We start from the raw sequence: 13,084 nt of genomic DNA on the forward strand, positions 1-13,084 counted from the left end.
CCTTCTTCTAGAATGGATTAAATTGTCCCCCCCCCCAAATCTACACACAATACCCCATAATGACAAAGCAAAAACTGGTTGTTAGAAATTGTTGTACATTTATTAAAAATTAAAAACAGATATCACATTATTCATAAGTATTCAGACACTTTACTCAGTACTTTGTTGAAGCACCTTTGGCAGTGATTACAGCCTCGAGTCTTCTTGGGTATGATGCTACAAGCTTGGCACATCTGTATTTGCGGAGTTTCTTCCATTCTTCTCTGCATTTTCTCTCAAGCTCTGTCAGGTTGGATGGGGAGCATCACTGCTCAGCTATTTTCAGGTCTCTCCAGAGATGTTCGATTGGGTTCAAGTCCAGGCTCTGCCTGGGCCACTCCAAGTACATTGAGATACTTGTCCCGGTCATTGTACTGTTGGAAGACGAACCTTCACCCCAGTCTGAGGTCCTGCGCATTCTGGAGCAGGTGTTCATCAAGGATCTCTCTGTACTTTGCTCTGTTCATCTTTCCCTCGATCCTGACTAGTCTCCCAGTCCCTGCTGCTAAACATCCCCACAGTATGATGCTGCCACCACGCTTCACTGTAGGGATGGTGCCAGGTTTCCTCCAGATGTGACGCTTGGCATTCAGGCCAAAGAGTTCAATCTTGGTTTCATCAGACCAGAGAATATGGTTTCTTATGGTCTGAGAGTCTTTAGGTGCCTTTTGGCAAACTCCAAGCGGGCTGTCATATGCCTTTTACTGAGGACTGGCTTCTGTTTGGCCACTCTACCATAAAGGCCTGATTGGTGGAGTGCTGCAGAGATGGTTGTCCTTCTGGAAGGTTCTCCCATCTCCACAGAGGAACTCTGGAGATTCTTCAGAATGACCATCGGGTTCTTGGTCACCTCCCTGACCAGGCCCTTCTCCCCCGATTGCTCAGTTTTCCTGGGCGGCCAGCTCTAGGAAGAGTCTTGGTGGTTCCAAACTTCTGATGGAGGCCATGTTGTTCTATGGGACCTTCAATGCTGCAGACATTTTTTGGTACCCTTCCCCAGTCCAATCAATAGAACTTACCATGGGTGGACTCCAATCAAGTTGTAAAAACATCTTAAGGATGATCAATGGAAACAGGATGCACCTGGGCTCAATACCGAGTACCATAGCAAAGGGTCTGAATACTAATGTAAATAAGGTATCCTTTTTTTTAAATATAAATGTGCAAAAATGTCTAAACCTGTTTTCGCTTTGTCATCATGGGATATTGTGTATAGATTGATGAGAAAAAACATTAATTGAATCCATTTTAGTATAAGGCTGTAATGTAACAAAATGTGGAATAAGTTTAGGGGTCTGAGCACTTTCCGAATGCACTGAAGACTACTTTACCTACTCTATCCTCTCACTCTCAGATGGAGCTGATAAATGCCGCTGTCGTTGTCATGGGGATCATTCTGAGCTAGGTGGCAGACCGGAGTGGTCCTGTAAATAACTGCATCTACTTTTCTCTCTCTCTCCTTTGCTCTTTCCTTTTATGCAAATACTCTTCACACACACACACACAACTTGTTAACTTAAACTGTTCTTAGAGTTGAGAAAATACAGCCTTTATCCCTTTAATGCTGAAATTGTAAAGGTCTTTGAAAAGCATTGTCCCTATTCTCCTTTGCTCCGTTTTAAGCATACTGTATGCCAATAATATACACTACCATTAAAATGTATGGGGTCACTTAGAAATGTCCTTGTTTTTGAAAGAAAAGCACATTTTTTGTCCATTAAAATAACATAAAATTTACCAGAAATACAGTGTTTACATTGTTTATGTTGTAAATGACTACTGTAGCTGGAAACGGCAGATGTTTCATGGAATATCTACATAGCCATACAGAGGCCCATTATCAGCAACCATCACTCCTGTTTTACAATGGCACGTTGTGTTAGCCTTTTAAAATGATAACCTTGGATTAGCTAATTGATCATTAGAAAACCCTTTTGCAATTATTTTAGCACAGCTGAAAACGGTTGTTCTGATTTAAAAAAGCAATAAAACTGTCCTTCTTTAGACCAGTTGAGCATCAGTATTTGTGGATTCGATTACAGGCTAAAAATGCCCAGAAACAAAGACCTTTCTTCTGAAACTCATCAGTCTATTCTTGTTCTGAGAAATTGCAAAGAAACTAAAGATCTCATATAACGCTGTGTACTACTCCCTTCACAGAACAGCACAAACTGTCTCTAACCAGAATAGAAAGAGGAGTGGGAGGCCCTGCCAAGAAGGCCAGCGTCTCGGAGTCGCCTCTTCACTGTTGACGTTGAGACTGGTGTTTTGCGGGTACTATTTAATGAAGCTGCCAGTTGAGGACTTGTGAGGCATCTGTTTCTCCAACTAGACACTCTAATGTACTTGTCCTCTTGCTCAGTTGTGCACCAGGACCTCCCACTCCTCTTTCTATTCTGGTTAGAGACAGTTTGCACTGTTCTGTGAAGGGAGTAGTACACAACGTTGTACAAGATCTTCAGTTTCTTGGCAATTTCTCACATGGAATAGACTTCATTTCATAGAACAAGAATAGACTGATGAGTTTCAGAAGAAAGTTATTTGTTTCTGGCCATTTTGAGCCTGTAATCAAACCCACAAATGCTGATGCTCCAGATACTCAACTAGTCTAAAGACCAATTTTATTGCTTTATTAATCAGAACAACAGTTTTCAGCTGTGCTAACATAATTGCAAAAGGGTTTTCTAATGATCAATTAGCCTTTTAAAATGATAAACACGGGTTAGCTAACACAACGTGCCATTGGAACACATGAGTGATGGTTGCTGATAATGGGCCTCTGTACGCCTATGTAGATATTCCATTTTAAAAAATCCTCAGTTTCCAGCTACAACATTAACCATGTCTACACTGTATTTCTCATCCATTTTATGTTATTTTAAATGGACAAAAAATTCGCTTTTCTTTCAAAAACAAGAATTTCTAAGTGACCCCAAACTTTTGAATGGTAGTGTACATATTAGAGCGTATGAAATAATCACAGTCAAAGATTAATGGGCAAAATTAGGGAGGACAAATTCAAAGACAAGATATCCAATGATTCTTTCAAATCCTGAAAAAAATGACTGACCACAATTTTTGTTTTCTTTCTCCCTTACCTGGATTGCGCTGGTTGCTGGCAGCCGTCGTTGGGCATTGCCATGGCAGCCCTCGCAGAAGATTGCTGCTGCACACCTCTGGTTGCCAAGCTGTTGCTGTTGTTAGGGATAGCCTCCAGAAGTCTGCCATTTCCTGCAGAGACAGAGAGACATCAGCAATCAGCCACTCAGTCTCAGACACCTGCATCAGCTCAGTCAGCACTTTATCTCCCCCTCTCACAGTATTCTACACAGGGACACAGGAATTCACATTGCACAATGAGCTGATTGCTTCACAGGGCCTCATGGGTTTCTGCTTACATTTTCATCGCAATCTCTTTCTTCTGTGGATCATTTGCTATACTACCGACTTTGTCACACAGAAATTGCATCAATATCGATTGTTGGATCCAAATGGCTTTTCTCTCTAGGCTAATGAGTTCATGAGTAAAAGGCAGATGGGTGATATTGGTTGTATTCATAGCAGTTAAATACACATATGGATAACATACGCATAACATATGGATAGAACACTCTGACTGTCTGGTACAGGGGTAGGCAACAGGCACTTAATGTTTTTGATTTAAATGACCTTGAAGACCAGTTGTTGTTGAATTTAGACAATCATTGAACTGGTCAATTAGCTCAGTTGGTCAGGTGTGGTGCCTAGTTGGAACAAAATCCTAGCCCTGGTCTGTATGGTCTAGCTAGCATAATCAAAGGAGAAAGGTCTCTTCCCACTTAAAACAATATTGACTCCAACCAGTCAGGAAGCGAGAGGTTTTACTCCGCCCAAAATCTGTCAATGAAAATAAGTCTATGAAGTGAGGAATTTTTGGATGGAGGTCAATGAGTGTCGAATACATGAAAAAAATAATAATAATACAAATAAATCTATAATTTGCTAAGTGAGGCTTATTTGATCGAATAGAAGTTTCGTAATGGTTAGGTTGTTAAGAATGCACTGATATAAGTGGATGCACATGGTATTTCGGCTACTTTGGGAAAAAAAGAGACTACAGCATCTCGGAGTTGTGCCTGTTGTCATAGAAAAAGATAGGAGGGCTCATCAAGGATATAACCCGTTCTGGCACAGACATTGCCATTGAGGGCTTGCACCATTTTGAAGTAGTTAAAAGGGTGAGGATTCCTATGAGTTGGGAGACATCAGCCAATGAAAAAGAAAATTGACTACTTTAAAATGGAGATAGCCTCAATGGCACGGCCATGCTGTCACAGATGCTATAATGATATAGATACAAAGCTGAGTCCTCTATCTATCTCTATGGCCTGTTCACATGCATATCTGCCCTCTCTTTGGCTAGAATGGTCCCACCTGATCTCACCTCCTCCCACCTGCCTTCAATCTTTGATGTATTTCCATTGTTAGAATGTTCCGTTGACTATCTCGTCAATATAATAGACCAACATGCTGTCCTCTACAGCTCAGTTGGTAGAGCATAGTGCTTGCAACACCAGGATGCTGAATGAAAGGATTGGTCGCCTGATTGTCCTCCATCAGCTAGTAATGCATGCCCCACCACGCCCCCTGCTGACCATCAGCTGCAGCCCAGGCCATGGCAGGTAAGGGCACCACGCTAATAATATATAGTCTGCCATTTCTGTTCAAAAGGGCATCTCTACAGGGGCCAGACATGACCCGAAGTGGTATTTCTCAGGCATTGTAATGGCAGCATGGAATCCAATCAATGATGAGTGACAAAACCTAAAATGGTGGACTTAAATTATAAAAAGAACCTTCTATAAAGTAACCTAAACTACGAAGTCATGTTTTGGATCACCCGGAAGAAAGTGGATGCTTACCAAAACACATTAAAAGATTTCCTTTGCTTATCATAAAGGTGTGTTCCACTGGTAATTATGAGTCTACAAAAGCTATCCAAAATGAGGACCCCGGTGAAGTCACCGTTAAAATGCTGTGTTTTTATGCAGATCAGAAAAGCAAATACATCCCAATTGACACCTTATTCCCTACATAGCGCACACCATTTGGGGTACCATAGGGTACCATTTGGGAGGCATTTACCTCATGTGATCTGGTGCTGGGAGGAAACACCCCTCAAAGAGGAGAAAATTAGTCCCGAGTCTGTGTCATTCATCAGAATTAGGCCCAGGCTGACAGATGAATGCTATAACTGTGTGTGTGAGTGGGGGTTCTAGTATGGCTGGGGCTTAGTCTGTGTGTATCCGGATGACTGATGATGAAACACTTGAAGATGACATCACATTTTAAAAATAGGAGACTACCGAGCGAGTGCTTCTCGAAGACACGTTTTTATTTTATTTTTTATTTTACCTTTATTTAAGCAGGCGAGTCAGTTAAGAACAAATTCTTATTTTCAATGACGGCCTAGGAACGGTGGGTTAACTGCCTTGTTCAGGGGCAGAGCAACAGATTTTTACCATGTCAGCTCGGGGTTTCGATCTTGCAACCTTTCGGTTACTAGTCCAACGCTCTAACCACTAGGCTACCTGCCGCCCCTATGGGAAAGTAGTGCCGTTGTGTTCCAGTCAGATTCCTCAACATGAATTAATTATGAGAAACAGAGAAGGGCAAAGCCACTGCGATGTGTGACATGTAATTTGAGGCATTCTAGCTACATCTAGATAGTACTCCACATTTATCTACAGAAATCAGATACCATGGGTCTCGGTACCAAATCGATACCGTGGTCAGTTATCGTGATTGGCGAAGGAACTGACCCCACTTGTGTTTGTTGATTTCCAAGATAAATCATTGATTCTAAAATGACGGTTCACACACTGGTCTCCTTGAACTGCAATTATCTTGTCATTATGTCAGAAGGTTTTACATCGTGTAAACGACGGTGTTCTGGAAATCGACAAGAGCGATCAATTGTAAGTGGCCTGAATCATGTCATGGGTTGTTTCACATATGGTTTGATGATGTGCTTGAGAAACAAAGGACTATAAATAGCAAATTCTCAAAGAGAGCAGTTTGGCAGCTGGTGAAAAGAAAAATAGAGATTAAAAAAAAAGAGAAACTGCAAAAGGAGAAGAAATAGCATGGTTGCCATGACAACTGGTTTGGAGGTACTACCAGCAACAAAATGGTGCCACTTCAGACATCTTATGGCATAACATACTAGTCTGACTAACACCTAACAGAGTATGGAACGTCTCTTTGATGTTGTCGGCACAATGCGTCCATAATGAAGGGCGCTGTGTTTTTACTGGTTGGCTCTTCGCTGTGTCTTTCTCACTTAAAACACTCACACACAACCCCCAAACATTACAACATTTGGATCAAAAACAACGAGAGGCATCACCCGCCCCCCCAAAAAAATATTCACAAATAAATTGGAGAGAACCAATCAAACCCGTCGCACAACTTCTGAGTGAATATTGCATTAACAAACTGCCCCCTTTCCAGACCAGTGTCTCACAGCTCTCCCTGCGCTATGAGTCACGTGGGTCGAGTCTGCCAGGCTAACAACATCCTCCCTCTCCCTCAAACATGCTCTAATCACTACAATAACCAGTTAGTAACACCAAATATGTGTAGTACATAAAGTACATTTCATCACCGTGCTTGTTATGCCGCAGTGATAGCTCATGAACATTTATGTCCAGCTTGAATAAATTCTAATGGATAGAAATTGCAAGCGATGATATATATGTGAACAGACCGCTATTCGATACAAATGTTAAATGCCCGTACTCAGTGCATTCCCTTATCACGACTGTGTCCCTCTGACTGCATTACTGGCTTTAATAGGGAGGCTGGTCAAGTAACACCGTTGTAACACTGTTGGCCAAACAAAGCAAGGGTATCGAGTCAAACTTACAAGACCAATGCATTTCCCAAATGTCTCCCTTCATTTCTGACAGCACCCGCTCACGATCCACCCATACAGACAAACACACACGGATGATTTCGAAGCCATAATTAACACTCCGCTCACCCCCCACACATCCATCACCATGGATACCAATTCTAGAGAGGGAGGCCTATTCAATTTCGAGGGGAAGACTGTCCAAGGCTTTCAGACGGCAGTGTCTAGGGTGTAGCAGAGAACCTGGCACTGATCTTTCTCCCCAACATGTAGCACTAGACTGCACACAAATTGCAGTTGAACAGAGGACAGAGGAGGAGGAGGAGCCAGTAATAGTCCTTGTGGTGAATGACACAATGACCAGAATAGTAGTTATATGACCTTTCTGAAGGTACGGTTGTTGTCAGTGTGCACTCATTCAAAATGGCTGAGTGTATATACACACTATCAACAAGAACTATATTTGTTCAACCCTGGTGATCTTCATAGGTGTCTTGAAGTTGACTTGCTTGCTGCAACATCTATATGTGAAACATCAATTACCTCCACATCAACAAAAAGGCACATCTATTCAGATGTTAAGTCCCTTATATGGGGAACTTTGAGCGGTTCTGGACCGGTTCCGACTGACATTTTGGTGCACAAAGCGCTCTATGAGCACCGTCGGGTCCCGTGCCTTATTGTGCTAGAAAGACCCATCTGTCTGCCCTCCGCTTCCACTCTGTCAGCGGAACCGACTTGAAGTGTCAGGTTTCACACCCCACATTTGCATAGGGAGTGAAGTGTCACATTTTCTGGTCTATCCAGGCAAAGAATACATTTGCTCTTCCTCTGAACAACAGAGCCCAGCCTGTGAGATGTCATATGAAAGTTGACAGTCTAGAGAATCCAACCGTTGTGGTTTCATCTTGCTGTGATATTCTCAGCATGATTTAGATACCTCAACATGAAAAAAAATAATAATAATTTCATAGAATTAAAACAAGACTACTTTCTCTTGGTCTCAGACAGACAAAATCACTGTGCTTAAAGCTGAAGTTGCAACGAGACACCATTTGAATGGACGTTTAGGAGGAAAATTCTCTGTCTTCAGTTATATGAAATAGAGTCAATATTGTACTACACCGCTTGCGTCGCATACGTTGCAAAATAAATGTACACATACATGTTATTCAATCATTGCATCCACACTGCTTGTGGGAATCAGTGAGCATCTGTGTGGCCAGGCGCTAAAATAGAAATTCTATTTGTGACGCTCGACAAGTCCGGCCTCTCCCATCTCCTCATTGGTTTTTAGGAGCATATACCCACATGGGTGATTGAAAGATGAACTTAGGTCCACACTCCAGTAGGTTGTAGAAATGCTGTAAAGTTGGTTGCCAACCGCCATATAAAGTCCAAAGAGGAAAAAGAAGCCTTAAGGAAGGAGGAGAGATGACGAGAAACGAATTCGGTTCACCGTTTTATCTGTGGATTAATTGTCTGAGTTGAGGACCTTGTGCATTTCAGGTAAAATAACAACCCAATGTTTATATACCAGGACAAATTAGCTAGCAACAGCAAGCTAGCTAGCTAAATAGCCATAAATGTTTCATGATTTTTGACCTGTCCCCAAATTAATAATTGATTCGGAGGTTGTTTTGATATTTCAACCTGCGTGTCCTGATCACTTCTGGTGCGAGGGAACAAAATCAACGTGCGCGCGACCGGTTTGGTCAAACAAAGCAAGGGTATCGTTATGCAGTTATAAGAAAGGTGAAATCTTATAGTATGTCGTTTATAATTTAAATGTTACTATATTTCAAAAGAATTTCAGTCATTTCAGGCCCCATTGCCCAACTTTTGTTGAATAGGGGGGGGAAGAAAATTGTATTGTACTATATACTTGAGTTTGTGTCTTCAAAAGTGAGTACACCTCAGCAATTTATAACTATTTTTAACCAGAAAGGTCAGACCTTTCTGAAACTATGCAACATGTTAATTTAGGTGGAAATGTACATTTTGCCCTATCATTCAACTGGTTAAAAAGCAAACTATTTGTTCAAAGTATTTCAAGAGTGATGGCTATCAATTGTCAGTTAAGAACAAATTCTTATTTACAATGACAGCCTACTCCGGCCAAACCCGGACGAAGCAGGGCCAATTGTGCACCACCCTATGGGACTCCCAATCACGGCCAGATGTGATACAGCCTGGATTTGAACAAAGGACTGTAATAATGCCTCTTGCACTGAGATGCAGTGCCTTAGACCGCTGCGCCACTCGGGAGCCCTAAAATAAAATCAATAAACTGAAGCACTGAAGGGCGCAGTCTGCCTTTCTGTCTGTTTGTCTATACTTACACAGCCGTGCACCAGCCATTGTTTTCACCTGAATGGTTTCACCCTTAAATGAGTTTTACACCAAGAGAGAGGAGCAGGACCTAATCTTCCCATGCAACTGAATGGATATTGGCAGCCAGCACAATATAACAGCGGTACAGAGTTAATATGCTGTACAAAAATATAAATGCAACAATTTCAGAGATTCATATAAGGACATCAGTCAATAGAAATACATGAATTAGGCCCTAATCTATTCATTTCACATCAAAGGGCATACAGATATGCATCTGTTGGTCACAGACACCTTTAAAAAAAACATTTGCCTCACAATGGACTTCAGGATCTCGTCACGTTATCTCTGTGTATTCAAATTGCCATTGATAAAATGCAATTGTGTTCGTTGTCCATAGCTTATGCCTGCCCATACCATAATCCCATCCCACCATAGGGCACTCTGTTCAGAATGTTGACATGAACAAACCGCTCGCCCAAACGACACCATAAACGTACGTGGTCTGCGGTTGTGAGCCCAGTTGGACATACTGTCAAATTCTCTTAAATGATGTTGGAGGTGGCTTATGGTAGAGAAATTAACATTCAAGTCTCTGGCAACAGCTCTGGTGGACATTCCCGTAGTCAGCATGCCAATTGGAAGCTCCAACAGACATCTATGGCGTTGAGTGGCCTTTTATTGCCCCCAGCACAAGGTGCACCTGTGTAATGATAATGCTGTATAATCAGCTTCTGGATATGCCACACCTGTCAGGTGGATGGACTATCTTGGCAAAGGAGAAATGTTCACTAACAGGGATGTAAACAAATGTGTAAAACATTAGAAAAATATGCTTTTTGTGCATATGGAACATTTCTGGGATCTTTTGTTTCAGCTCATGAAACATGGGATCAACACTTTACATGCGTTTATATTTTTGTTCAGTATATATTTATGCGGTGCGACCCTTTTCCCTCAAGAATACCACCATGTTCCGCCTACACTGTTAAAATGTGGCCTTAGTCAATGGTGCTTTGTATGGATGTAATTCACATCTCCAGTGATCAGGAGGAGGCTGCATTCCAAGACTTGTGGCTGGGGAGACCAAGCAGGGCCCAGCGGCCATTGTAATAATTCAAAGTAGTCTTGGCGCTCGGCCAACAGAGCCAAACACAGGGAGATTAAGTACGATTATCACAAAACCAAGACGGAGACGCGACGGACTGCCAAAACATGAGCTGTATGTATGGTATGTATTTATCATTGTATCACACAACCTGTCCAAACAATATGTTCATAAGTCAGCCGTAGGTCTACTTGTAATGAATGCTTAACATTGACAGACAATAATTCCAAAACACACAGTGCAGTCTGGCTCGTTGTACAAAGTGCAGGTTTTCAATTCAGTGGGTAACATTTGAGATATATTCTGGAATGCAGATACTGACATTACAACAAGTGTTGACCTAACTGCAGTATTGTGTAGAAAATGACCAAATGGAAATGTGTTGAGTTGGCATCGACATAAAATTATTAATGACATTCTTGTAAATAACGAGACCTTGGCAGACAGAGGAGTACAGAAGGCATCTGGTTATTTGTTGAATGAAACGAGGTTGAAAGTAACAGTTGTTTTCCTATTCCATCTAGGCCTGTCCCCGCGGGAAAAAAATATTGGTCGACCAAGAGTCGTCTGTTCTTTCTACCAATCGATTGGTTTAAAACGTTCAAACATGTATTTTTCCATATATAGACACATCCTATGTGTTTTAAATCAAATCAACTACATGCACTGAGCTTGTCTGATGCTTTAAGCAAACTGTTTGATGACATAATTAAGACACACAAACGGACTAAAGCGTCCGACCAACAATTGATTTGATTGTGCCGGGCCAGGCTCAGACATGCTGCGCTGTGTTAAAAAAAAAAAAAAAAAAAAAAAAAAAAAAAGGGAAAAAAGACAGGGAGTGACTGGCTAGCTCCTGTTGTCTCGCTCTCCTCACTGCTCTAGCGACCGACCACAGAACATCAACAGTGTTTATCGCGCTGTCCGTGTTGCTGAAGCTGCAACCTAACACAGCCATGTCTGACTGAAAGGTTATGTTACCAAAAATCTCTCATTTGTTTAGGAAAAACATTCCCTCTTCCCTCAACCCGTGCTCTCTTTACGACACATGTAAGCATCGCATGCACGTGACCAATAGGGCCTAACCTATAGCCTATCATAATCACATCAATAAATTGGTTATAACAAACGCTGAACACCATAGCGCGTGACAGCAAAATGGAAAGACAAAAAAACAACAACACCGCATCAATTTGTGAATGCATTTTCAGAAATATTTTTTGTTTACGCCTACTATTCAATGGCCGCGTTGTTATTTTTAAACTAAAATGCTCGATTGCATTTGAAATCATGAATAACTCGTATGCTGTTTGATGACATGAACAAATACATTTTTGATACAGCAGCCTAGATAAGTATTAAAATATAGGTTTAAGTAAACAGGATGTGCTCTTAGGCCTACAGCTCTATTGTGGATATACAAGGCTGCTTTACTAAGCCTATTCATGATAATGACATGACTTATTATTATAATGACGATCATAATAACAATAAGGAGACCAAGGAAAGAAATTGGGTTATTATCATTATTATAAACATAATTTTTCAGACAAGTTGGAACAGTGTAAACACTAAATAAATGATAAATAATGCCAGAGGCTGGTCTAACAAAAAACCTAAAGCCTTTATTACAGCATAGCAAAGATTAAAAACAGACAATTTTGTGAAATTATTTATCTTGACACATGGGTTTCTTGAGGCTTGCCGTTTACAGAATCAGTAGGCTATTAAACAAACACTCAAATGTTTTATTTCTGTATATATATATATATATATATATATATGGATGATTTATAAAGCCAGGCACATTTATCAGTTAGGCTGTTGATTATTAACTAAGTTTGGGTTTCCTCTCTACTCACTTTTCTTAGACAATAAGGCACGGGTTGTTTTCTAGTCTCCTCATTCTGCTGCTGCCTCCGCCGCATTGTTCTCAACACCAATATGCTGGTTAACTTTGCTATTATGCACATAGCAACATGGTCTAGGAAAAGGCGCCAATTCAACAGCGCACTGATGCGTTTCAGAACCGTGGACAGCGACCACTATCCAATGCGGGAGAAAGCGCATTTGTTATAAAATAGTATAATTTGTATTAGTATTGCACCATTGTTCTTACATAATATAACCATATACAATTTCAGTAGCACAGGTCTTAGAGTGATGGACTGTGCCATCCCCACAGCTTCCACAATGGATCAGTCCACTCAGACAGGCGCCAATCAGACAGTTGTCTTGTACACCATGATTTTAAAAGTTATAAAATGTGCTGCTGCTTGACTAAAGAAACCTTGGTCGACCATCAGCCGAAATATCATACAAACAATCGACAAATGGGGTGAGCCCTAATTCCATCTCATCAAGGGGTGACAAAGAGAAATAGCCATCACAGAAATCAACAAAGACAGGAAAAAACACAGTGACATTAAAGCCTATGATCAAACCCTGTTTTCAGAGTTTTGGAATAAATAAACACTGCCTTTTTCAAATCTCCTGCAGAAAGAAGCCTGTGTTTCCTAAAGAGCCAGAAGGTTGGAGTGACGCTACTGCCCCCAAGAGGTGGAAATATAAAGGACTTGCATCTGACAAGAAATCCATAGAAACCCATGGGTACATCCAAAATGGCATCATATTCCCTATATAGCGCACTACATTTGACCTGGACCCATAAGGCTCAGCTCAAAAGAAGTGCACTATATGGGGAATTG

At 41.2% G+C, this 13,084-nt stretch overlaps 1 protein-coding gene across 2 annotated transcripts in view; it reads right to left on the reverse strand.

Annotated features, from left to right (window-relative positions):
- Positions 1-13,084, reverse strand: part of kiaa0586 (KIAA0586 ortholog) — a 138,127-nt gene that overhangs the window by 119,828 nt on the left and 5,215 nt on the right. For both annotated transcript variants that reach the window (XM_042329913.1, XM_042329912.1), the window contains exon 9: positions 3,138-3,270. In XM_042329913.1, coding sequence (XP_042185847.1) covers positions 3,138-3,270 — 133 coding nt within the window. The remainder of the gene's footprint in view (positions 1-3,137; positions 3,271-13,084) is intronic.

The sequence above is a fragment of the Oncorhynchus tshawytscha genome, linkage group LG11 (genome assembly GCF_018296145.1).
Source record: "Oncorhynchus tshawytscha isolate Ot180627B linkage group LG11, Otsh_v2.0, whole genome shotgun sequence".
Taxonomy (NCBI): domain Eukaryota; kingdom Metazoa; phylum Chordata; class Actinopteri; order Salmoniformes; family Salmonidae; genus Oncorhynchus; species Oncorhynchus tshawytscha.